General features: G+C 31.9%; 3 protein-coding genes across 4 annotated transcripts; 1 reads left to right on the plus strand and 2 right to left on the minus strand.

Annotated features, from left to right (window-relative positions):
- Nucleotides 1-5: 5 nt before the first annotated feature.
- On the minus strand, nt 6-1,035 carry LOC100305862 (uncharacterized). The gene is made up of 2 exons (XM_003542350.5): nt 757-1,035; nt 6-449 (listed from the first exon to the last, which is right to left on the minus strand). Exons 1-2 carry the CDS (start codon nt 857-859, stop codon nt 322-324), a joined length of 231 nt encoding a protein of 76 aa, XP_003542398.1. The 5' UTR covers nt 860-1,035; the 3' UTR covers nt 6-321.
- An 8,514-nt stretch (nt 1,036-9,549) lies between these two features.
- On the minus strand, nt 9,550-10,202 carry LOC112998757 (uncharacterized). The gene has a single exon (XM_026124936.2). The coding sequence runs from the start codon at nt 10,059-10,061 to the stop codon at nt 9,816-9,818; it is 246 nt and encodes an 81-aa protein (XP_025980721.1). The 5' UTR covers nt 10,062-10,202; the 3' UTR covers nt 9,550-9,815.
- Nucleotides 10,203-20,723: 10,521 nt separating this feature from the next.
- LOC100820230 (guanosine deaminase) lies at nt 20,724-23,749 on the plus strand. 2 transcript variants are annotated; one of them, XM_014765457.3, is made up of 6 exons: nt 20,807-20,991; nt 21,074-21,146; nt 21,404-21,463; nt 21,849-22,039; nt 23,230-23,334; nt 23,425-23,749. In XM_014765457.3, exons 1-6 carry the CDS (start codon nt 20,989-20,991, stop codon nt 23,611-23,613), a joined length of 621 nt encoding a protein of 206 aa, XP_014620943.1. In that variant the 5' UTR covers nt 20,807-20,988; the 3' UTR covers nt 23,614-23,749. The 2 variants fall into 2 exon arrangements, with proteins under 2 accessions (XP_003542400.1, XP_014620943.1); XM_003542352.5 differs by lacking the exon at nt 21,074-21,146 and having other exon boundaries at nt 20,724-20,991.
- Nucleotides 23,750-27,736: the final 3,987 nt, after the last annotated feature.

A 27,736-nucleotide genomic window follows, 5' to 3' on the forward strand; every position in this document is an offset into this window, starting at 1 on the left:
GACTATTGAGAGAATCAAATCTAATATTTCTTCATATCATAATCTCGCCATGATTTTCTCTCATCAATCATGGGGATTCCCTACACATTTTGACTTACAATTACAACACACCGTCACCGTCTTCTCTTCTCTTCACCTCGTTAAATCCTACCATATCAAACACCTACACACTACACATCATTTTTCATTTTCTACTATGAGAATGAGAATTACATTCATACCAAATAGATATGTTAGTATGATGCAATTATGACCTTAAACATTAGCATACAAAAACATCCGCTAATTGCTGAAGTGCCACTTTCTTGTTTTTTTATTGGGTCAGGTTGAAGAGGTTATATTGCAGTTTGTGGATTTCGACTTATCCAGAATAGACCACATCACTTGAACATCTTCATACCCACATGCCATCACTTCCCCGTGCAGATCCATTACTTGCCTCTCTTGCTCTGCAAACCCCATACCACCATATCATCTCATCAATACATTAGAATTCAGTCTATGAAAAATGTAAAATTTTAATTAATAAAGAATTTTTTTTTTTACTTTTATAAAATTATTTTAACAGTTATATAATAACGCTTTGAGTAGTGACTAGTGATTAAATGATAGTATAAAATCTTTTTTGAAAGTTAAACCACCGTAGTTAATAAAAAAAATTACCATCATTTACTCAATTAATTATAATAATGTTTTTGTTTGTGCAGAAAAATAAAAAAGAAGAGTAAGTTGAAGAATTGTAGTGTGTAAACACACCTGTTTGAGACTTCTTTTGATCCCTTGCAGATGTTGGTTGCTGGTTAAAGAAAGTGCAAGCCTTTTTGAATGGAGTTGTGATGGTCTTCTTCCAAGAGGCCATTGCCCTTTGAATGCAATGAATAAATGTGGTCTCTATAAGAAAAGAGAGAGGGGCAAGATCCGTGAGATGAGGGTAATGGTGGAAGGAAGATGAGTCCTTTTTATTGAGTCCCCTTATCTCATTAAGCTAAAATTGAGTCCCTCACAACTCCACCACCACCCTCCTAACTCCTTCCTTACACGTGATATCTTTTTACACTTGATTGTACTATTATTTAATGCCAAATGGACCCCCCCTTGTCTAATAAGTTAACCTGTGGCCTTTTCATTCCACTTCAACCCCCCCTTTTTTTTCTTCTCAACTTCATCTTTTCTCCACTTGTCACTCATTATTATTATTATTATTATTAACCTTTCTATTTTCATCACGCCATAAATGTTTTGCTCTTCAAACCTTCCTTTGTGTTTTGGTGGGTTTGGAAATAGGTCATTCTATTCGTCTTTTCTGTGGTCTTACCACAGTAATATAGATAAGCTCGACTCTGTTACTTGTCTTTTATGCTATTTTATATCATTGGCGTAAATTCATACTACCATATGTTTTTACAGTACTTTTATGAGGCTGATTTGACACCTCAAACAACAGTTCAACACTCACTTTACAGTCTTTAATGCCTTCTATCCCTCCATTATTATTGTTGTATCACATCATGATGTCTAACAGGTTCAGTTAAAGTAAAATTAAATCGGAAATTTTAAATAAAATTTTGCATTCAAATTTTATAAATAAAAATATATATACTTTAAAAAACATAAGATGATAAGTTAGATTTTTACTAATATAAATCAACTTATTTTACATTAATATTATAATGAAAAAATTATATTATGAATTAATCTTCTTTTGAGTAATCAATATATTTTACGTTAATATCATAAATAACAAAAAAAAAATACATTATCAATTAATTTTATTTCTAGTAACAACAAGTGAATTATTTTTTAAGTCTGGTGATGATTAAATTTTTGTTAAAATGTCTTATTGACCACTTTTCTTAAAATCTCTTCTTTCAATTATATTTTTCATCCACGTCTAAAACTCAAAAATTTATTTAACAAATTCAAACTCAATTCTATTTCCAGCAAGTCCAACTAAATGTTAGTGAGACTAAATGTAATTTTGTGAATGGATCAAGACTATTCCTCTTGTGTTCATTTTGTGTTGGACCGTTAAATTTATCTTAAGATTCGTGTAATAATAATTTAGACGAAGAATCAAGCATGCCCATAATATTGATAAACTATAAATTAATTTTATAAATTATTTGTCTCTCATTTTTTACGATCTTTTTCTCTAGGTGTTTAGAACTCATGATATCAATGAAATTTTTCATAGTTTTTATAATATGATTTTTTTCTTATCTCTTTTTATTACTAACATTCATTTTATATTTTACATTTTTTTCTACTTTCTCTTCATTTGTTATGCACTTTCAGCGTGCAAAAATAGTTTCTATATGGGGAAAACAATGTTACTGTCTCCAATGCAGGTCTGTAAATTCTGAGCCTTTTGTAATGAAATAAAGCCATTGGACAAAGGCTCAGTTCCCCACTTCTTGGCATGTGGTAATGATATGATATAGGGAATGGGAACGTGGAAGATTGGACAACACAAGGCAACCAAAAGAACCCCAATCTTGTGGGGTCTTGATGCATGAGACCCTTCATTTTCAGCCCAATTTTGACATTGTTGCCCATAATTTAGCCATGGAGTAAAAAAAAAGTAGTCATATGATTCATGATTTCATATGTATAAAAAAAATCTGTGTAAAATGATTTAAAGTGCTAAAGAATTTCTTATTGAATGTGAACACTAGAGCGACGGTGCCGTTGATTCTAATCATGAGTTGACAAAGACATAGCCAATTAAGTAATGACTAATGATGTGTTGTTAGCTTCCCAATGCAGCTTAATTTGGTTTGAAAATCTCCTTCCTTTCAAAGTGTGTTGCCTTATCTTCTTTGGGTATCTGAAAACCCATAAACAATGCAATCTTATGATAGTGTCGCATCCACATTTGCATATTAAATATTTTTTTTTATGATTTAAGCTCTCTCTGACGATATAAAGCCCACATTATCTGAGATGCCCTTGAATTTTTAAGGACAATGCTATGAATTAGCTGTTTTAAAAAAATGACATCATACGGAAATGATAAAAAATAAATAACATAATACAGAGGAACCATCAATATTGTAACGGTATTATGCTGCATGTCCTTTGATCCTACTATTACAAATAGTTATTCTTTTCATTTTCAATTTAGCAATTAGACCTTTTTTCATTGCCTTTCACATGCCGTGTATGTACCTGTGAAGGACAACTGAACAGTAGTAAAAAAAATTATTGTAGGAACGATTATTGTTTTGTAAAAGACAATAAAACCGTGTTGTTATTTTGGCAAAAAAATAACACACTTGATTGAAGATGATTGGCGCACGGTTTTCACATGTAGACATACTGCATGTTAGGCCATTAAATACCCGGCCCTTATTTTTCCTCTCTATAATCATGCAGATGTATGCACATATATTTCTTTCTCTTTTTTTTTTTGTCAAATTTAATTGGAATATACTTACAATTTAAAGTTCTCTTTATCTTCTTAATTTAATAATAATTTTATCTTATACAACATATTGAAATAGTAATAATTGACAAGTCTTTATCAAAGAGTATAACTTGCTAAGATTCTAATTTTTTCGAGTTTTCATAAGTTCACATTTTTTGACATTAAAATTAAAAAAATATAAACTTACAATGACTAAAAATAAACAAAACATTTTACAGGATAAAAATTAAAAAATCAAAAACTTAAAAACACTAAAATTAATAAAAAAATAAACTTACAAGTACCAAAAATATAAAAACATTAATACATGACCAAAAATATATTTAGATATAAAAAAAATGGACAAATCTTAAGAATTTAAAGATGATTGGTGAGGCATAAATTCTGGGTCGGGTGAACTTTATGGGCCATTGATTATTGAATTGAATCATACTAAAATGTGTGGTCTTAACTCCTAAGTGGGTCAAAGAAGTAGGAGTTGAAAGGGTTGGGCAAAGTGCAAATTATATTGTTTAGTCAGCTAATCTATCCATTTCCAGAACAGTGTGCCAATCACAAAGACATGAGCAAGCAAGGATTCAGCAACCCAATAATAAACTTTGCACATCCATTGAATTATTTGTTTCCTGCTACATCTTTTCTAATGTCTTGTGGCTCACAAGCCATGATTATGTGTATATTGTCTCTTAAAGGAGGGGATTATATCCCCACATACACGTTTTTTTTCTCCCCCTCAAGATCCTTTTGTTAGGTATGTGTTTCAGCAATTCACTATTAACACGTTCTTACTATTGTTGGATGAAATTTTATGAGAACTAGCTAGCATTTAATTACTTTAAAGTTTAAATATACGGGACAAATATCTTTTTATGTAATTATTTAATTATATGCATTCAAATTAAGTTGTTATTTTCTTTCTATCAATCAGATTAATATAAAAAAATGATAAAAATGACATTTAGGTTTATTTAAATTTTAAAATTAGTATAATTATATCAATAGTGTTTAATTATTTCTTAAAAAATAGTATCTAATTATTAAGACAAAATTACTTCTGGTAAAAAAAAAAGACAACTTTAGTTCTTTTTTAATTATCTCATTATTTCTAGTAGTGTTAAAGTGACTTCCAATATGTGAGCCGATCAAACCCAACTTCACCCATGGCTTCATGGGCTATAATTTTCCACATTGTTAGCATGCAAAACAGTACCAGTCTCAATAAAATTCTCTATTGAAACTCAAACGAAAGACTGGACATACCTTTTATTTAAACTTTTCATATAAACAAAAGTTAATTTTGTATTTTAATTATTTTTTATCACTTAGTCGCAACTCGCAAATTAGAAAAACCGGTATTACACAAACCATATTATTGGGCTAGACCATATTTAGGGGGCCCATTCTTTTTATAATAATTGAAATAAACTTCAAACCTCGAAGGTGATCATTGCCCCACTAGGTCACCCCTCCCTCCATCTCCCTCTTATGATACTATAGAAGCCTCAACTTTGTTTCATCTTATAGCAAAAAAATACTTTGTTTCATCTTCTCGGCGAATATCTTGTAATAGTTAGAGAGAAAAAAAAAATATTAATAGCATCTTGAAAATGGCAAGAAATTCTACTCAAATAAGTAGGGGAATGGAAAGGTACGGAAATTCGAGGGAAGACTTAAGGACCACTATTTCAATTGAGGCCTCACATGGAAGAGCCGTGCGTGCCTAAAGATCACAAAGGACCCTAGTTAGGAAAAGAAGATAGTTCGTATCAATTTAGATGCCCTAATTCCTTGTAGCTACTTAGGTTGGAAAATGCCCATTTTATTGCTTCTTGTTCTAGGTCGTAGCGTGGTATGCTAGCATGGGTTTTTTCCACTTGATAGATGAAAATTAGTGACTACTAGTGGTAAAAAAACAATAAAGAAAACACTTTTGTTACACCAAAATTGCCATATGGGATAGATATGGACTGTCTTCTTCTTTATTTTTTTTTTCAATTCTCCCTTTTTGTTTGTTTAGGGGTTGGACTCACTTTTATTGTGCTTACTTTGTTTAGACAGGTTAAGAGTTGAAACCCATGTAAGCATTTGGTTCCTCTGCCATTTAAATCGGTAAGGGTGTGTTTGGATTGCAATTATATTCCACTAAACTCACGTTAAACTTAATTCATTATCCAAACCTTGGTAGCATGAATTCTTTTTGTTAGCGTACGTTTGCTTTGCCGTCCAAACCTTTGTAGCACAAATTCCAAAGCACCTAAATGGAAAAACTGAGTATGAGGGGGGTATGAATGGTACCCAAAAGATGCACTTAGAAAGTGTAAAACTTCCGCCATTCTAACAGATTTTCTAACACACACTTATTATTGTCTGAATGGATGACGGGTTAGGTTTTTATTATATTCAAGCAAGCAGTTTATTTACAATATCCCCAACTATTGCTTCTAATTTTATACAGTTCAGAAAGCTTTCTGCTTTCAAATCTGAAAATATGTGATATAAGCTGAAGCCACTGAGGACATAACACATAGTCCAAACTTTTCAGCATGGCCTTTACAAATTCAGCTATTTGTTCCATTCCATTGTGCGAGATGCCATTTCATTAGACTCTTCGAAGTAACCTCAGTCCTACTAGAGTAACTATAGCAAACAAATCAAAGATACTCTGTCTATATATATTTTCCATTACACAGAATAAAAACAAATTAATTAATGCCATGTATTACCCCAATATAATTGTTGTATTGTCAATCTGTGCAAAGATAACTTCAAATCGGATTCCACCAGTTCATATAAAGGACCAACAGAAACAGATCAAGCTAAGTTAGAATCTCTAGGCTGAATAAGAGAACACCTCTCTGAAGTTTCCTCCAAAAGTTGTAAAATTTCATGCCACATGGGGAAAAAGTGATGAAACTCAAGTGAGTTGATTGTTATCTGTACCAAGCATATAGTATATTGTTCGTCTCAAATGAGACTGATACACCAATTAATAATAAGTAGTACTGACGAATTTAGTTCCAAAAATCATAAAAAAGGATTTTAAAGATTAAAAAGACATTATTTATGATAATTTTAGGAATTCAATTGAGTAATGCTACATGCGTAGATGATGTGACAATTAAGAAGTGAACAATATACATAATTGAGTAATATTCCCGACATGATAGGACATTGAAAGTAATTTGTGTACTTGGAAGTGGGAACTGAGAAGAGAACCTTACGATTCAAAGTAACAGACATACATGGGTTGATGAAAAATTAAAGATGTTGGAATGATATTCCTAAGTACACTGGTAAACTGGTATCATGTCATTCTGAGACGTGCATTTTCTGACGATTCCATTTAACCTTTGCCAATGGTCTTCCTTGCAAAGTGAACCCCAGAATAATTAAGAACAAGAGTACAAGCTTCCTTTATGCATGTAATACCAATGGTTTGCACTCACTGTACCACATTTGCTAGCTCCTCCATTAGTAAGATTTCTAATTCCGAATGCTGTCTCGATCGTCTTTTGAATTTGCTCCTCCATTAGTAAGATTGAATAGTTTTTTTTTTTATTTTTATATTCCTGTATATCAATAAGTTGTTTTTGAGTGGAATTGGACTCAAATTCCTCACTTAAAGTCTTAAGTACAAGTTTTATATAGATAAAAAAATAAAATTATGATTTAAATATATTTTTAATATTTATATTTTATTATTTTTTTAATTCTTATAAATTATGTTTGTTTTATTCTTCATTTTTATAATATTTTAGATAATATTTTTTAATATTCAAAACATTACCAAAAATAAAATAAATATAATTTACATGAATTAAAAATAAAAAAAATTATAAGGATGAAAAAAACATTAAATTAAAAAACTGAAAAAATATATAAATCTATAATTATTATGGAAAAAAAATATCTCACCAAAAGTGTATTACTCCATCACCCATGGTCCATTCATCAATAATATGATTGGCTTGGTGAAGAAACCTATGATCACTGATCTGGACGAGAAGCACATGACTGGTAATCACACACATTAAGGATGATGAATGCCTTGTACGTGCCCAAATTGTTGTAACACCCTCTTTGCTAGATGGGCTTGTAGTAATGAGCATGATATGATCGATGAAACATTGAAAGAACAAGACCTCTTTAAAAGGTCGCTACTCTCTGTGGGTTATTCACAAGATATCGCTAAAACTTCATCTATTTCCATTATTGCATCTTCCATTTCATAATTTGTATTTTGGATTAGACTTTTTGAAACCTAATAGGAAGCTAAGAGTGGGAGTGCAGGAAGCAGCATCCTATCCCATGCCATGCCGCATGTCTAGTGTAGTCTGAATTATGAATGTGTCACTAGAGTGCTTGACAACTGATGACCATCATGAGTCACAAGATGTTTGTTTAATATATTTAGTCACTAATTGCCAATAGCCAATGATAGAAAATGGTAAAAAAAAAATGCTTGTAAGAATATTAACATCATTAACTGAACTAACATGAAAATTTAAAATCAGTATTTTTGGTCTCTAACGTTCATTTTAATGTAGATAAATAATATTTATTTTAAGAATTTAGAAAAAAAAAATGAAATATCACATGTTAACATGATACTGCAAACACTTTCAGATTATTATTTAATGACCTAACGTTCTATTAAACATATAAATAGATAACAAGTGTCACGTAAAGTTGGAATCAAAAATAATGATTTTATATTTTTAAAAATAAAAATAAAAAATTACAAAATTAAAATTAAAGTTCACTCATTTTATAAAATTAAAAACATATTTAGAACTTAATTTTTTTCATAAATTGACGCAGGATGTCTTTGATAAGTTCTAATAGTTAGTCTATAAACTATTTTGACGGCTTAAAAATTAGTTTTTCTATAATTCCCCCTATAAACTTCTGTTTAGTTGAAGAAAGATGTAAATAAAGTATGTTTTTCTTTCATTACTTTTGGGAGTAACATCTACTGAATTAAATGTCAGAATCTCTAGGAGTACGTGATATATATTCCATCATTGCTTACTCATCATGAATACCCTATGGCAATTCATCACAGTATCCTGCTCCTCCTGGCACGTGTTCACCATTCTTGAGTAAGCTTGTCCTGCTCTCCATGCATATATAACAGGTAATTGGATAAACGAAGAAACGGTGACGGTTGTCCCAAAAGTTTAATTAGGATTGATTCAAAAGAGGAGAATCTAGCTACTCCTTTGATGTAAACCAAACGTACATAAAAACTATACCGTTATATAGATATATGAGTTAGATAAAAAAAATTGTTGCATGTGCAATAAGACTTCAAAGTTTAAAAATTACCTGATTGTATTAATGGAAACCGGATCTTTCAACGACACAAAAAAAAAAAAACTAAACTCACAATATGCCTTTAATTAACTTAATTTAAAAGGCTAGCCAAAATAAAACAAGACTGAAATGCATAAATCTGAAGAAAGAGTTACAAATAACAACAATAATGGAGAAAATGTAATAAACAATAGGATAATTAATTAATAATTACTTAAAGGGTAAGCCAGTAATAGTGTAGATGGGATTCTCTCTAGCTAGCTAGCCGCTGGATTTGGTCCAACCCTGAGTCGTTGAATTTGTGCACAGCAATTAGAGAGGAGAAAGAGAATACAATACATGGTCCACCGTACGTTGAATATTTAATTTTCATGGCAACCACTTTAATTTGCCCCACACACTTATTAAAATCAATGATATAGTTCAGCAATGTTACCAAAGTTATGAATATACATGTTGCATGCTAATCAAACTAAACACCTGTGCCGACATGGACTTTTATTCACCTTCTCACACAATCTGGTCATGTATTCAATATTTAGCCTTTGATCAATTATTTGATTATTGTTTTTTTCAACTCATGTATTCGAATAAAAATTCTATTATTCTCTTGAGGCTTGAGCCCTTTGCTAATAGCTACAGTATATGTAAATTGAAATGCTAAAAAGTTACAAGTACTTCGATCGGTGCTAGCTGATAATAATCAACTGCATGTAAATTTGTGTAGCGATATACATTACTTTTCATCAATTTAACGCTTATTTATTTATTTATTTATTTTAAATAACAAAGAATGGAAAGAGAGCAAAACAAATAATGAGTTTTTACATTATTATTGACCAGTGACCACACACATTATTAGCAGCTAGCAAGTTTGGATTCATCCACTCCTCTAGTAAAAACCAAATGAATGAAGGAAGCATTTCATTACATTTGTAGGAAGAGAGAGAGGTAGGGACCAACTACAAAGTGAAACTGGTCTGAGTTATTAAAAGAACAACTACATGCATGAATTGAATGGAGAGAAACGAAGAAAGGGTTTCATGTTTCATATATGTTTGATATTTGAGTTTCAAGATGCAATTTGGTGCTCAGAATCACTGACTCGTGAGGCATAAAATCTAGCGATGAAAGCAGATGCTTTCCCGTCAATACCAGGCTCAGCAACCCAACGCCCTCTATCTTCGTCACTTGCAAAATGCCTTCTGCTACTATCATCGTAATTATAGTAGTAATCATCTTTGCTGCTTGAGAAACATGCCTTGAACATACCACAAAAGGAGAAGGATGATGATGATGGCTTCTTATTAGCCCCCATAATGTATATGTTACTTATTCTCTCTTTTTCTTCTTCTGATGATGATGATTTATAAGAGTCACTCAAAAACACTCACAAAAACACCTAGCTTGAGGTTTTTCAAGGAAATAGATTACTTGAACTCTAAGCAAAATGTACCCTCTTAATTGGGGAGCTCTTGCTGTGAGTGTTGGTTGGTTTTGGCATGGAGTAGCAGTGGATGTATTTATAGCGTAGAGGAAAGTCAGATACACCAGCTGCTCATACGGCAAAAAGGGACGGTGAGGATTCTCTGAAATGACAAATAAGAATGGATATAATGGTTGTAAAAATTGAAAAAAAAAAAGCATAAGCGTTCTTGTCCTCTCCCTTGGCTGATATGCACAGTGCCAACCTTTGCTTTTGCTACCTATATCTTATAACTTTGCTTCCCCACACAAAAGATGCCTTCTCCTTTTCTTTCTTATATATATATAAATAATGCCTACGGAATTAGCTAGATTAATGCGCCTACTCCTAACTCGGTTGAATGTATAGTATAGCTCACTTTACTTCTCTCATTCATCTCTATCTATGTCCTTATTTCCCTAGTTTTTAATTAATTACTTCTTTTCTGTTTAATTTTTCGCTTTCTCGGAACCCGGGGATTAACTGAATAAGTACGTACTACGACCATAGAAGCTAGTGCCGGTCTCTTTGTTCATAGGAAGTTTCAACAATTGAATGAAATGTTCCACCAATTAATTTAATATGTAGTTTGAATTCAACATGCTTTACTACTAATACAATAATTAGTCCATATTATACCCCACTTGACTGTGTGTAACTAATATATATAAATTTTACTAGTATTTGATTCTTTACGTTTTTACTTTGTTGTGAAAAAGAGAACATTTCTAGAGCACATGACTTTTTTTCTCTCTGTTATTTTTTTGTTTGGCTCGTACGAATTTGCTTTGTGGGAGTGTATAAAATCAAGGAAAATGATGGGTATTCACTGATATGCTATTTAATACGTACCTTGAGAGATAAAAAGATGAACGGAAGATAAGCATATATATATATATATATATATATATATATATATATATATATATATATATATATATATATATATATATATATATATATATATATCATAGGTGATATAACAATAGAGAAAAATAGTGAATGTTGAGTAATTGTAAGTAACCGAGAAGTGGATGAACGTCCACATACTACAACAGGCCTTACTAGCTAGCATTTTCATGTTACTTTAATTCGGTAATAAAACAATCTTAAATTATCTTATTAAAAAAATTAATCTTTGAATAATGCACACATTTATAATTACGGATCTCATTAATGAGATGATTGGTTGTCGTTGCGGTCAAAATAGGGGTGAGTACTGCCCTCCATCGACTCTAGCTATGATTATTCTGTTCACACAATATGTTTGGAATTGGGGGGAAATTAAACTTTGTTGTTTTCATCTCTGGTTAGCTAGGAATGCAACTATGCCTAAGAAGTATTAAAAAATTGGTTACAATAATACTTAAACCACTTCTTTTATGCATGTAAAGTTGGACCGCGTACTTTGTACGTATATGATAAAGGAGAAAGGGGAAGATTTAGAAGTAAAGAAAATTCGAAAGCAAGTTTTGTGTGCATCCTTTGCAGCCTTTACATAGTATAATATATGTATTTCTGGTTTGTATATGTGCATTCTAGTTTATCTTTATGCAGAGGCAGCTAGCCATAACCATGAGTGGTGAAGGGTATAGCTTGCTCTCCCAAGAGAGTGCCATCAAGCTGTCTAACTTTATGAGATCTTAATTCTTAAGGGATCATCATGATCGAAAGGAAGGCACAGTTTATAGATCTCGTGCAATTGAAGAACTTGATCAAATACAAGGCACTATATCTTTACTCTTTTCATTTTGGCTGTGTTCTATTAGTCATTGCTAATTAAAGGACTAGCTTGGTTTCTCGAATGAGATCGTTAATCATATCTTTTGTTCCACAATGTTTTCGAGTTATAAATAATAATTTTTATAATAGCTTTCTATTACATTAATATCTTATTACATACTTTTATGTCTTTCATTTCTATTTCTATTATATAAAATTTTGTACATTAAAATTATATAATATGCATGAAGGTAAAATGTGTTTTGAATTTTTTAGTTTTCGATTAACATTAGCTTTAATTCTTATACTTTAAAATGATAATTTTAGTTTCATATTTTTTTATAATTGATAAATTGTGTCTCTTTTTATGAAACTTAAAATAATAAGGTGCAATACAAAATCCACCAATTATCTAAAATATGTTGACTAAAATCATTATTATTTGTTTGTAATAAATAGTGATAGAAGCGAGAAATATCTTTATTAGATATGACAGACAATAATAACAGGCTTGGATCACAAGTAATTCAACTTAGCTCCAACTACAAAATCATTAATCATTAATTTTTAAAATATAGAAATTAAGACTTATTTTTATCGAAAATTGAAGATTCTAAAACGTATACTATCTTTTTAATTATCGTTTTATTAATTTCCGTGTGTGAAAAGGGAAGAGTTGGATACTGTTAGCCTATATATAATAATCCTTGAAAGAAGCCACTTGCGATTTGGTAATCTTCCGGTGATAATTGATCGAAGGCGATTATGATCTCTTTTCTAGATCCAGTGATCCAGGATCTCCATTACCTACGAGATTAGCATATTTAGATTAGATTAACTTTTAAAAAATATTTATTCTAAAATATATAACTATTCCAAAAATATTTTTTTTCTTGACTATCTACACAAATATTTTCAATTAGGTATTGACCAAAATATCTTTAACTCAACTTTAGTCATGTTATTTTCAACTTGATCTCGGCTATGATATCTTTGACTCAATCTTGATTGGGACATCTTAAACTCAATTGTCCACAAAAATATTTTCAATTAGGTGTGGACTAAATTATCTTCAACTTAGCATCAAGTGATTTTAACTCATCTTCAATTATATTATTTTCAACTCAACTTTGATTAGAGTATCTTAAATTCAGCTTTGATCAAAGTATTTTTAACTCAGTCTTGGCCAAAGTATCTTTAATTTGATATTGACGAGAGTATCTCTCCAATCCAACCTCAACCACAATATTTTAGTCTTGACCTCAGATAGAGTGTCTTCATCACAACCTCATGACACTTTTACCTGAAATTTGGTTATAACATTTTCACCTTAGTCTTAGCCAAAGTATCTTTACCTTGACCTTGGCCACAACATCTTCAATTCGATCTCATTCAGGGCATATTTGATTTGGCCTCTACAAGAGTAATTACGGCTCAACAACTTAATCTTGATTAGAACATCTTCCACTTATCCTCAACCAAAATATCTTTAACTCAACCTTGATGGATTTGAGTGTCTTAAGTTCAGCCTCGGTCAAAACAAGTTCATGTCGACTTTAACTAGAGTATCTTCAACCCGATCTCAACTATAATATCTTCAACTCACTTTTTTTTGGGGGGGGAGGGGGTAGGATGTATTTTATATTTTATTGTTTATAAAGGAAACCATATTTTAGGGTTTGCATTCTTCTTGGGATTAATTGATGTGTTAGTACTGTCATAGTTTCATCTTCTTTTTAGTGTCATTAAAATGACAAGGTTCACTGTTATTTAAAAAATGGAAATGAAGCTTCTCGTTTTCTTATTTGTTCTGATCAAGTGCTAATGGCTTGTTGTAGGTGCTATCAAAATTGGTTATGGGATTTTGTTGTTGATATGGAGGTAATTGGCTGTAATGGAGTTTTTAATGCATTCCAAACTTCAAATTTGAGAGAAAAAAATATTAAAGCACCCATTTTATTTTGGCACGAGTAATTTTAGAATAACTTCTTCAAAAAAATAAGATCGTTAAATGATTGATAGTAAAAGGTAGCACAAAGAACAATAACCGCTCTAAACATGACCCAAGTTCTCAAAGCCAACCATTATCTAAAGCACTTATTGGAATTCATGAGGACAAGTAAAATTTGGGTACTAGGAGGTTACATGGATCGTTTTTTTATAAGTGGGAATAAACAAGACAAAAGACAAGGAAGAAAGAAACAACACACTAACTTCCCCTAGGGAAAGAAGTTCTTACAACATCATTATATAGTTGCATCGGGAGCTCCCGGTTTGAGAAACTAGTTGTTTAAATTGATTAAATAATTTGGGTTAACTCAGGTTTGTATATTTTTTTATTAAATCGTGTCGAATCAACTTGATTAATAATGAGTTTAGTTTTAATTTTTGAAATTTTTTTAAATAATAATTATATCAAATAAGTGTTCGTACAGGACGAGAAAATGCCTATGCGAACACCTAATGTGGCATACCCTATGAAGTTGAGTACTCTTTCAGCCATATGTCCACATATCCCATAAAATACATCTTAGTCTTCGACATATACAAGTGGAGAGTATCATTCAGCCCTGATTATCGTCAATAAACTCGCTAAAGGATAATTACATGGTCTGAATCACCTAAACAGGATTAAGAGGCGTATTAGTGTATTACCTAACTGGTAATCATAACATGTAGGTCCATAGACCTAAGGCCCAATTAGGTTAGTATATAAAGGGAAGATCCCCCCAAGTAAAATGATTGTTTTTACTTGAATATTCACCTGACATCATTGTTAGCTCTGAGTTGAACCCTTCCTTGAGCGTTGAAATGTCTTTTGTAGGTACTTTCCTCGCTTTTTTGGACTAGCACGCACAAGAGACATAGACAGTTTACCATTAGAGAGACTCTTCAGCACAGTAGGAGACCTTTCGACAGAAGAGTAAGTGTCATGTCAGGTATACCTTAATGGCCGATGAACTATGTAGGAGAGGGTTCTCCTCACCTTTGCTCAAATTTCTTGACCAAGACCAAACTAACTATGTGCTCCGAGAACTACATGAAGGTGTTTGCGGTATGCATTCAGGGGGGAGAACAATGGCCACAAGAGTTCTGAGGGTTGGGTACTATGTTAGTCGTCATTTACGACTAACTTTGATATTGAATAGTTTCATGAAATTAGCATTTTTCCTCCAATTTATGGTTCTTTTTGTAGGAGTTGTACATATTTTTATGTTTAGTTTGATTTTACTCAGTAGATACTCCCATTTTATGAATTAATATTGATATCACTTCAATTTTAGGCTAAAAGAAGAGAAGGTCTAACAGCTGGTGTCTCGCTAAACGAGGCATGTGGGCTTAGGGAGTGACATCCGCTAAGCGAGGCACTCAGCTCGCTTAGCGTGTTGGGAAACCCTAGAAGAGGATCAGTCACAGATGCCCGCGCCCAGCGTGTCACTAGCTCGCCCAACGAGTCATTTGTCCCTTCTCGCGCTTAGTGCGCCCAGCTCGCTAAGCCAAATTTCACTAACTCATGCTTAGCGAGCCATGCTCGCTAAGCGAGCCTTTAGAATCTGAAACATCAAGGAGCCTTTAAAATACTGAAGTGGGTGTAAAATCAAAGAGAGGAGTCGAAAAATAGAGCAAGAGAAAAAGCTAGAACGACAGAGCCTCAGCCTCCAAGAGAGTTTAGGTTATAGTAGTGATTTTAAGGTTCTAGAGGTTGGAGGAGACATCCTCAACCATTTGTAGCCTTAGTCTTTCCTCAAAATCTATCCTTTGTGCTGAAAGTTGCTAACTTGTAATGGAAGGCTAAATCTCTTGTTGGGAAGTTCTGCTGAACCTTTGATGTAATATTCTCTCACTATCTATTTAAAGTTGTTTTTATGTGTTCATTGCTTCTATCTATGCTTATTTCTGTATGCTTGTGGCTTAATCACCCATTTGTATGCATAGTTAGGATTTTTAGTACTGAGAAGTGCTTTAAAACCTTAGAACTTGATAGAGCAAGCTAGAAAACTGTATGTTTGGGGACAGAGTGCAGCAATCTAGTCCTTATTATGTTGTAATTGTAATGCAACTCTTTTAGACTAAGTTTGTTGAGGGATCAAGAACGAGGTTTAAATAGAGTTAGGCCCATTCACTCGAGAGATCTTGGTTTAGGTTGTTTTTCAGCATAAGAACATTAAAACGACGTTAAATAAAGAAAAACATTTAGTAACATCAAAGTAAGTTCAATAGAATGACCAAATGCTTGTTACTTGACTGTTTTCACTTCTCAACTTCTAGATATTTTAGTTTGTAGTTCATTAGATTCTCATATAAAAGCTCCATTTAATATTCACTTGCTTTGAACAAATGTTTTCTTATAGAACATATATTTTCTGAATGAAACAAGTTCCTTGTGATTCGATACTCGGTTCTTACCGTTTTATATTACTTATGCGACTTAGTACATTTGCTGATTAGCATCGTAGAATATTATCGAACAAGTTTTGTTGTGAACATACTACTAGCCAACTTTAAGGATGGATTGTTCAAGCTTTGTGAAGAAATGCCTCCAACGCCAAAGGCATGGGAATATAATACATCGATCGGCCTAGGAGCTACATCCTATGGTCTCCCCTTGGTTGTTTGTTGTCTGGGGAATGAATATTCTCGGACCCTTCCCCACGTCTTTAAGACAAAGGAAATTTCTATTAGTGACACTCAATTATTTCACAAAATGGGTCGAAGACAAACTGTTAACAAACATCACAACCCTAACCGTCCAAAAATTCTTTTGGAAGAATATCATTATGCATTTCAAAATTCTGAATACGTTGGTCATAAATAGTGGACTGCAATTCATGGACCGAAAGCTCAATGAGTTCTTGGTTGGCCTCAGCATTAAGCATAGGGTGACATCAGTGGAACACCCTCAAACCAACGACCAAGCAGAAGCAGCTAACAAGATAATCCTGGGATAACTGAGGAAGCGGCTAGATGGAGCGAAAGAAAGATAGGTTGAAGAACTTGTGGAGGTCTTATGGGCATAAAGATGCACCGCACAATCTATAACCCAGGAGACGCCTTTCTGGCTAACCTATGGGACGAACACCATGCTGCCGATCAAGGTAGGAGAAGTTTTTCTCTGAAGGCGCTACTTCGTTGAGGACGAAAACAACGAAGCACTGCGGATAGAGTAGTACCTTGTCGAACACGGATAAGAAGATGCAACCATTATGGCCGAAGCATGCAAGCAGTGCATGACCCGACACTTTAATTCTAAACTAGCTCTTTGGCAGTTTGAAGAAGAAGACCTGGTATGAAGAGCATGCGGAGAAGCTGAAAAGGTCTTATCAGATGGAAAACTGGCAGCTAACTGGGAGGGACCCTTTAGAGTACTGCACAATTTGAAGAATGGAACTTACAAGTTAGAAGAACTATCTAGGAATGTCATCCCAAGGACTTGGAAATCCAAACATTTAAAATTCTATTATAGTTAGATGCATTTTTGTATTGGGTGTTGTACTCTTTTTCCTACCTCAATTTTTTATCCCTATGAAAATGTGAAAGGGTTTTTACCTAAGAGGTTTTAATGAGACACACTCCAGCAACCAACTATTAGTCAAAACCTTATTATCTCTATCTTTGATTACAAGTTAACGTAACCGCACTTACTAATAGTTTCCTCTCGAGTACCCTTATTGGCTAAGGTTGAACTTGAAGACTTATTATTAGTTCCCTCCCGAGTACACTCCTCGACTAAGGTTGAACTTGAAGACTTATTATTAGTTCCCTCCCGAGTACACTCCTCGACTAAGGTTAAACTTGAAGACTTACTAGCAATTCCCTACCAAGTACATTCCTCGACTAAGGTTAAACTTCAACAATTCATTAACAAGTTATATGGCGTATGTTAAAATCTCTTATGTCTCGATTAAGGGGTAAATTAACACTCACACAATTAAGGTTAGTATATAAAGGGAAGAGCCCCTAGATAAAAGAATTGTCGATTTTTACTTGAGTATTCATCTTACATCATTGTTAGCTCAGAGTCAAATTCTTACTTAAGCATCGAAGTGTCTTTTACAAGTATTTCTCACTCTTTCAAACTCGCACGCACCATAGACATAGACAAGTTATCATTAGAGAGACACTTCGGCATAGGAGAGTAAGTGTCGGGTCCATTAGTGACAACAACAATAATTATAAATATATCAATAATAAATAAAAAAATAAATTATCGAATGAATGTGTTGGGCTATCCGGTTCACAAACCATTAGCAATCTGGGCCTTGATCCTTATTCATTTTTAAAAGATGTCGGGCATTGTTAGATGCTTCTCCTTATTTGATAAGTACACAATCCTGGTCTTTTTTTTTTACAAACATATTCTAGACGAAAACGTGTTTTCGTTGATTTCTAAACAAAATGGGAAAATGTTTTCATTTTATTGGGGTGTTCGTTCTCAATACAAAAATAAAATGGTCTTCCCATTCGGGTCTCAAGTTACTTAAAACATACCAAAATTTAATAACAAGCTAAAATGGTGGATCCAAATGTTTTATTCTGAGAATGGTGCATTAACCCCACTGGCTTCTGTTTTTCAAGTAAGAAGGGTTGTTGCAGGATGCTATACAACAAATTAATAAATCTGGTTCTGAAATGTATATTTCACAAGTTGCGCTTTTGTTATACTTTAAAGATGTAATCATCCGAAGGGCTCAAAACTACGACTTCGATAATCACGCACAAATGTCTTGAGCTGGCCTTCAGTCATACTTGGGGTACGGCTTATGGAATGTATGCTTTTCGGCTTTATATCTTTGAAGGAAGGGGTTACTTTCTTTTTCTTTTTTCCTCAGACTCACAGAGTAGTGTATATATTATGTAGGAAAATGTTTGATGCTCCCATCTAAAACGAAATTTTATAACAAAGAGCTTAATTTTTTCTTACAACACCAGAATCAATCAGATTCTTTCTATTATTGATATAATATTCCGAATATAATGAGGAATCGCATAATTTTTTTTTTTTTATCAAAGAGGAATCACATTATGAATACTCTCAACACTAAACATTTTCTAGATAAGGAATGCTTATTATCAAATTAATTTATCTTCTACCATATTAAATATTAATAGAAGGAAATAATTCTCACCATCTCTCTAGTTTAGTTAAGAATCATTTCACACCCAAAAATATTATCTTTATTATTATGAATCTGATCCACTTTTAACTTGTAATCTCGACTCAAAATATTTTATTACACTATTAGAATAAATATTTTACACTCCATCAAAGAAAATATTTTACACAATTAACAAATAAGAAATCATCTTAAATATGATTTTTAATTTAGTTATTTCAAATTTAAATAATAGAGTTTTGTTATCAGTCTTAACTAATTTTTACAATTCACTATATATAATATTAATAGACTAATCTAACTTAATAGATTGAGTATATAAATTATAAATTATTATGAATTTATTTACATGGTCTTCGATTTTTATAAATAAAAAAAGAATAAAACAATAAACAGGAAAAAAATTGCTTAAGGACTAAAAATAGGAAAAAAAATTTAAACTTTTTTTATAAATAAAGTATAAACCAGAGAAAATAATAATCATCCCATGTGACCAAGTGATTGGTTAAAGCTTTTGGAACTTTGAAAAAAAATTGATAGGATAAATAGTTATTTTCGTCCCTAAATGTGTAGAGTAATGATAAATTCATTCTCGATTATTGTTAATGAGAGAGCTTACGTGACATTCAGGAATGAATTTGTTAGCGTTCTACACATTCCAACACGAAAATGATTATTTACCCAAAATATAATTTAATCTTCATCTATTTTTTTAATCTTTACAAATATAATATTACAATAACTACTTAAAAAATAGAAAAGTAAGCATAAATTACAAAAAATATAATAATAAATATAATATTGATTAATAAACATAATTTTTCTATTGCTCTAAAATTTATAATATAACAATACCTTACCCCAAAATATGAGACTGTACATTTTTTGTATGAGTCTCATATTTTAGATAAGGTACGATCACTTTACAAATTTTAGAACAACAGATAAATTATATTTATTAATCAATATTATATTTATTATTATATTTGTTGTAACTTATGTTTGTTTTTCTATTTTTAAAGTATTTACTCTAATGTTATGTTTGTAACGATTAAGAAAAAAAAGATGAAAAATAAATTATATTTTAAATAAATAGTGATTTTTGACCCTAAATGTATAGATCCTTAACAAATTAGTCTTTGTATCAGAAATATTTTTAAGAATTAAAATTTAAATTTCCATCAAAAATAAATTTATATTTATAAATAAAAATAACTATTTATCCGAATTCATAACGTACCCGCGTAATATTGGGTGAGTCGCCGAGCAATGCGTGTAATGAATAAGTCATATACATCACATCCACTACTTTATTTTTGGAAAAATAGTCAACTTCGTTTGTTTATTAAAACTGCGACGCGTTTCACAAATTAATTCTTCAAATGTAAAATTTAAATTTAATCATGAATATGAAAAAGTATAATAAATTTGTCTCGTAAATAATATAATAAAAAATTAATTTTTAAATTTTATAATTTAATATTAAATTAATTTTAAAAAAATATTATTAAATTAATCTTTCAACATTATAATTTATGATAAAATAATTTGAAAAATTTAATAATACGACTCTTTTACCGCACATTTTAAATGTTTTTATCCATTATTTTATTTTTTTTGTACAAACAACCTCCTAATTTTAATGTCTATATTAAATTAAAATATTAAAAAATGGAATGCCCCATCCTGTTCCGGAGCAAAAGGGAAGGTTCGTTTGATTTCCCTTGGAACCATCCCATTCATGCACCTCCCTTTTTGTTTATTAAATTCATACATGTCTTTTTATTTTAAGGGTGAAATGTGAATGTGAATGTATTTATTTATTAATATTTACGTATCGACCATATTCTATTTTTTGGTGGACCGCATTCACCTTCTTCTCCTTCTAACCCAACCTGTTTCTCCGACAATCACATTCAACGCTTCTGTCATGGAAGAAGTTAATGGTACATGTCTTGTTCCCTTTATCATTCTCTTTTTTTTTACTCTCTGTTTCATAGTACTTGGTACTTGATTCTGTTTTCACAGATTCCAATTTTGTTGGTGGATGCGGGATTTGTACGATTATGGATTTTTCATGCCCACCCTTTTTATTTTATCGGTTTGTTTTTGGAATTTTTGTGCAATACATGCTTGCTACATGTTAGGTTGTCTATTGATATTTGCAAACTGTACAAATATTCTTCTGGGACTTGTATATGAATTTTTGAAGTAATGAAGTATTATATGCATCCTTGAAATTGAAATTCCCTACCCAACTGAACAACAGAGCAAATATGGTGTATTTAGAACACAATGTTTCATTTATTTCATTGTGTTTATTTTATGTTTTCTTTGTCTTTTTTAATATTATTTCAGTCGTGGAAACTAAGGATGGAACTGTCTCAGTAGCTGCTGCGTTTGCTGGTCACCAGGAAGGTAATGCTTCTGCATTGTTTTGATTTCTTGCTGCAATGTTTTCTTATTAGTTATCCATGGCTGATTTTTATTGATACACTTAAGGCCTTCATATGTCTTGATATTCTGTTGTGGTCAGATTTATTTGTTTTGGATTTCAGAGTCTTATGCATGTCTTATGATCTTATCATTTCATTTAATAGAAAGAGACCTGAATTTATTGTTCATATAGGTAAACATTAGGCTTGAAAAGCAAATGATATATCATATGCTAATTTTCAAAGCCCATGTATGTAAATCAGTATATGAGTACATTTTTTAAAAATGAAAACAGCCATTTGGAGATTTTATTTTCCTGTTCGGCCTCTTATTGCTTTTCTTTTGGTGTGGTCATTTGCTTAATCAGCCGTGCAGGATAGAGACCACAAATTTTTAAGCAAAGCTGTTGAAGAAGCATATAAAGGGGTAGATTGTAAAGATGGAGGCCCTTTTGGTGCCGTTATAGTTCATAATGATGAAATAGTTGCTAGTTGTCACAATATGGTTCTGTGTAACACAGACCCAACTGCTCATGCTGAGGTGACAGCAATAAGAGAGGTTAGATTTTGAATAACCAAGTGATTTACTTATTTTCTTGTAGCAAATAATGGTATTGCTGTGTTTTTCTGACTGAAATTTGCACATGATGAATATGCCCTGCCCCATTGGATAGCAAACTCTTTGATGCTCTCTATTATTGGTTTATTTTTTTAATATGTCAATTTCGTTGTCTCTGACATAGGTCGCTTTTTAAAACAAGTATTGACTTTTTAAAGAAACTACTAATGATAAATAAAAAATGTGGTAAGAAGAGTGTGTTAATTGACATTACTCTTGTTTTTGTAAACGTAATGTTACTTGTAAATGTTAGGTGGGGAATATCCACAGTGCACATGTAGAATCGTTTGTCCTAGTTTTCCAAAGAATTCTATACAGAAATCTAGTTTGTGGTTGCTATTCATGATTTTGACTAAAGGGATCTACAGATTAAGAATTTACAAGCTTTGATTGGACATGGTTGAAAGGATAATTATCAACACAAACATACGGTTTTTTGTAGATACTACTCAAACTTTGGTTACCTCTTTTAGTTTTAGCTCATTGGGGGCAAATTTTAAGCCACTCATTAAGATTATTTTTATTGACAACATGCCTGTGTGTAAAATGATCAATTAGGATTTGACAGTGTCAAACAATGGTTTTGGATTTGTATTCAGTTCAATCTATGCAAGAAAAACCAAAAAGGGGATGAGCTCTGATACATGCAGAACATAATTAATCTTGTCACCTGCTGGAAACTGGCTAAATCCCTGTTAATATTTGTTGTTGAATTTTTTGGATATGCTGCTGAAAGATTTGATAAGATTATAATTTATACATATGGTATGACTTGTGAGGCTATGCATGCTTAAGGGTACTGTTGCCCGTTTAAATTCTAATATGCAGATCATGTTGGTCTCAGTTGACAATGCTGCAGTATTGTGAAGAACTTTAAAATAATATATTTGCCACCAGATTAGTTGCCTCACTTTTTGAACAACAGGTTAATTATTAGATAATTTGACATCTAGTATCAATGTATCATTCTATCTAGGTTTTATAAAGGCTAGCTGAGACTTTATGGGCTCTTAACTTCCAAATAAAACTTAAATCTCGCTGTATGACTCATGTGTGCATTATTTTTTTATAGATGTTATAAACTTTATGCAGTGTCAAAAAATGATTCATGCAGTGTTTTCATTTTACAGGCTTGCAAGAAGCTTAAGCAGATAGAACTTGCTGATTGTGAAATATATGCTTCTTGTGAACCTTGCCCCATGTGCTTTGGTGCAATCCACCTTTCTCGAATTAAGGTTGGAATGCCTTGCTATTCCTATGAGTATCTTTTATACCATGTTTATCCTGTTTTGAGCTAACTTATTACATTGTTCTTTTTCTAACAGAGGTTGGTTTATGGAGCGAAGGCCGAGGCAGCAATTGCTATTGGGTTTGATGATTTCATTGCCGATGCATTGCGAGGTACTGGATTCTATCAGAAAGCAACATTGGAAATTAAGAGAGCTGATGGTAATGAGGCCATCATTGCTGAAGAGGTTTTTGAGAAAACAAAGGAAAAATTCCAAATGTATTAGATCTGTGATTCTTTTAATATCTGATGGCAACTGGCCATTCAGGATTATTGCCTTCATTTAAATTATTGAAACTGTTGATAGTGGATTGAACTCATTTGAGTACAACAAATTATATGCTACAATTTGGTTTACATCAGATAATGACTATCCCATTGTCAATCAATTCTAGTACACATCTTGACACAGGAGGATATTTAATACATTGCTTTACTCATTTATTATGTCATTGCTTCTGATGTTGACATCAGACTTTTAGATTTCCTGGAGCCAGGTTTTCAAATTTCATGTGCAAACAGGCCTTAAGAGGATAGGTTTAGGGGTTTCTAAATGCAAAGAAGAAAAAAAACAATGTTATCTGTTAGGAGGAGTAGAAATAAAGTTGGTGGTTTGTGTATTTCTATCTCCAAATTCTAAAATTGCTATATTGGAGTTCTATTTCCAACAACAGTATTTTTGGGAGTCCATATCATATGATACGTCTCCCATTGTTAGTAGAATAATTAGAGAGTTAGTTACTTGGGGCAAGGATAATTAGAGAAAGAAGGCATGTTGCCTATAAATAGGTTGCTGTGGGAGAGTCCAAACCTTCCAAAACTCCTGGAAATGATTTGTACTCTCTATAATTCTGGTTCAGTTACTGCCACCATAGTATAAACCATCAATCAAGGTAAAAATTTGGTGGATCATTTTGAGTTTGTGCATATTGAAAATGCATCGATTATATTATATTAGAAAGGCACAAAGTCCAAGTTACTTTCGAAGGTTAGGGAAGAGGATTATTCAGGTGTTATGTGGAGTATTTCAACCATATTCTTAGTTAGTGTGTGATATTTTAACAAATTATGCTTAATTGCTCGAGTACTAAAATTTGCTAGCTGACATTTTGGCTGTGCTTGGAAGGCGAAACGATCAAAAGGTGTACTTTTTTTTTCTAAATTATCAAATGGAGTAAAAATTAAATTAATACTAAAAAAGGATTAAGTCCAAGATATCCTAAGATTTCTAAATATAAAATCGTAAACTATTTACGACTCTCAAGTTGTAAATAATTTATGACTTCTAATTAGAGAAAGAAGTCATAAATTATGTGCTTGTAATGGAGAATTGCCAGGCTGCCCAGACTACTTTTTTTTTTCCTTAATGGCAAACGATTTGATATTTAGTATCATTTTTTTTGGGGTGGGATGGGGGATTAAACTCTTTCGTTCTTTCTTTGGGTTTTTTATTAGTAGGGTCTTCAAGATAAAAAAACTACAATGCAAAGACATTAGATATATTTTTAACCGAAAGAGGAGAAAAAGTTTATCGCGGCCTTTAAGTGCCTAATGCCGTTTTTTCCTTTTAATTCCTTGAGTTCAGTGTTTTTTCTCTCTCGATAAATGTTAATTTTTTGTTAAAAATATCAATTGAGGGATTTGAATCCATAACTTCTTTTTTTTTTTTTTCTCCTTTCACTCTTCTTCAATTATTGGGTCAATTTTATATCTTCTCGGTGTTAAACTTGATTGTTACAATGACCATTCTTTTGTCATTTGCTTCAAAAAAAAATTATGATGTTCTTACATCTTAAAGTTCTGTTTGTTTGAAAGGAAAAAAAATAAGAAAGAGAAATGGGATGAAATAAGAAATTATTAAATAGTTCTTAATTAGCAAATTTTTATGTTCACAATCAACCTTTATATAACATATATTCAATTTTTGAAATTTATAAGAATTAATTAATAAGATCAAGATAGTTTAAGACTACTTAATTTTTGGGATGAAATGCCCTGATAAGAGCACCTAGGGTGAGTCTGAGTCTACACAATATGAGTCCACTTAGGATTTAGGAACCGAGGATTTGGATTTGTTCGGCGAGGAGTCCGTGCAGGTTTAAGTTGAGAAGCCCAAATACATGGAAGACTATGTGTGGGCTAAAGCTTTTTGTACCCTATAAAATTTAAGGAGTATTTCCCTTATGTTTCGGATAGGCTAATTCAAAATGTAAAAAGAGTATTCCTTGATTTTATTTTATTTTTTGATGGGAAAAAGTTAAAATGAGTTGGGTTCCGTGGGCTCATCCAGATCAGGTCAGGCCTTAATGCTCAAAAAACACTTATAAAGATACTTATAAATTATCTACCAATAAAATCCTCACATTAACCACGCGAATCAAATTTACATCATTTTGAAATGTGAGTTTGTTCCTCACTAATTGAACCAATACCTTGATTTTTATGAGATACAGAAAGAAACATCCTTAACTGTGATATAGTACAAAAGGATGATGGGGAAGTGTTAGTTTTTGCTGAGTATTTTAGATGTTATTTCTATTTACTGTGTTATAGGCATTGTAGTGACATGTAGCAATTTTGTTTCCTACAGTGCAGCCAATGAATGACTCTTGGTAATAGTATAAAAGCAGTTATATGGAATGAAAAAAGGCAAGAAAATAAGTTTTTCAATTCCTTTTGTTAATTCCCGAAGGCCCCCTTAACCTCAACCTCGGTTGTAGCTATCAACTTGATCCTTTTGTTGAGAGACACTCACCATGTCTGATCATAATACTAGTTCCAAAGTAGTTGATGACTGCTTTAATCGATGCCATCTTTGTAGAGGTCAAGCTCTTGTTGAAATGTATTTTAATCTTAGCAAATTTACAAGTATTATAAACTTATACTAGCGATAATTTTTCTTGAGAATCCGATTAAAGTACAATACTTGTCAATACACTGAAGACCAAGGGCATGAATAATCAAGTTTCGTCCTTGGTGATCTTTCTTACAGGCATCCCAAATATTGAACATATAGATTTTGCCCTTTGTTAGACGGAGCATTATAGTAACCTAATTAACCGAGCATCCCAAAGGAAATGTTGAGCTGTTACTGCGGTGCTTGGCAGGTCAATGCAATGGAGAAAGTTGACAATAATAATATTCTATCAAGTAATTATTATTTATTTTAAATATTTTAACAAATGGGATTTTCATATACAAAAGTATAGCTGGACCCCCTTATATTTTTGTTTCCCCACTATCCAGTGAAGATATTTTTGGTTGTGGCATTTTGAATTGGTCTTGTTTGATGTGTGCGCCGCAATCCTTTACCAGCTACTAATTATTTTGTTTTCTTGGATTGGATATGACTTTGAAGTAAGTCTGCTTTTTTGTCCTTTTCATTAGTAAACTCTCTTTTGAACCATTGCTGCATACTACAAGCCATCAAACTTCCACTTTACTCGTTCGAGTCTAATGATGTTTCCTCGAAGGTAAATGGTTTAATTTTATAGGAAAAGTATGGAAGTATGGATTTATAATAATAAAATTTTTTGTAAGAAATAATTATTGGTGCTAAAATAAAATACACACACATAAATATATTAAATTGGGCAATATTGAAATTCATTTTTTCAAATTTTATTCATTCATTATAACTCCGTGTTTTACATTTTTTATGTTATTTTATTTTATTTCAAAAGATCTAAATCCTTATTTAAGTATACAGTGTTTATCTACTGACGTGAGTATTCAAGTTTTTCCCTTGGTGGTGATGTTCACTACTGAACAAAGTCAAAGTGATTCCAAAATTTAGAATATTACCCCTTCGAAGTCAAAATTTTCATCAAACACGGGATAGACGACGCGCATAGAATTATTTTCCAAGTCTTCTTATAGGACTCTCTCTCTCTCTCTCTCTCTCTATGTATATATTTCAAAATTCATGATATCAATGTCCTCCTAATATGATTAATCTTCCTCGAACATTACCCTGATGATCCACATGTTGTCTTGTAAAGCGTCATGTAATAAACATCTTGTATATGTAAGACATAATAAATAATGTGGTCAAAATTAAATAACCCTAGTTTACTAACTTACTACTAGTATTTTTAATAATTTAAAAGTGATAAAAAAAACATATTAGCTAATATGTATATGAAGTTTGAACAGTACTTTCAAAGGAAGTTTCGGTTATCAATTGTTAATTAGCAGCAATTTATTTATCCAAAAAAAAAAAGTTACCTGCAACTTATTTATCCATGTACATATGACATTCAAATCGAGTTTCACGACCAAATGCTGGCCCCATATTTTAATAATTAAGAAACAGTTGGGGTCCATGTCCTTGGTTGAACAAACAAAGA

Source organism: Glycine max, chromosome 13, assembly GCF_000004515.6.
Source record: "Glycine max cultivar Williams 82 chromosome 13, Glycine_max_v4.0, whole genome shotgun sequence".
Taxonomy (NCBI): Eukaryota; Viridiplantae; Streptophyta; class Magnoliopsida; order Fabales; family Fabaceae; genus Glycine; species Glycine max.

Bases quoted from the DNA above. Each gene is read 5' to 3' on its own strand.
- LOC100305862 (XM_003542350.5), bottom strand. From the start codon at position 859: ATGGCCTCTTGGAAGAAGACCATCACAACTCCATTCAAAAAGGCTTGC. The intron at 450-756 runs GTGTGTTTACAC...TGGGGTTTGCAG, and splicing joins TCAAAAGAAGTCTCAAACAG to AGCAAGAGAGGCAAGTAATG.
- LOC112998757 (XM_026124936.2), bottom strand. From the start codon at position 10,061: ATGGGGGCTAATAAGAAGCCATCATCATCATCCTTCTCCTTTTGTGGT.
- LOC100820230 (XM_003542352.5), top strand. From the start codon at position 20,856: ATGTATTTATTTATTAATATTTACGTATCGACCATATTCTATTTTTTG. The intron at 21,464-21,848 runs GTAATGCTTCTG...TTGCTTAATCAG, and splicing joins GTTTGCTGGTCACCAGGAAG to CCGTGCAGGATAGAGACCAC. The intron at 23,335-23,424 runs GTTGGAATGCCT...TTTTTCTAACAG, and splicing joins TCCACCTTTCTCGAATTAAG to AGGTTGGTTTATGGAGCGAA.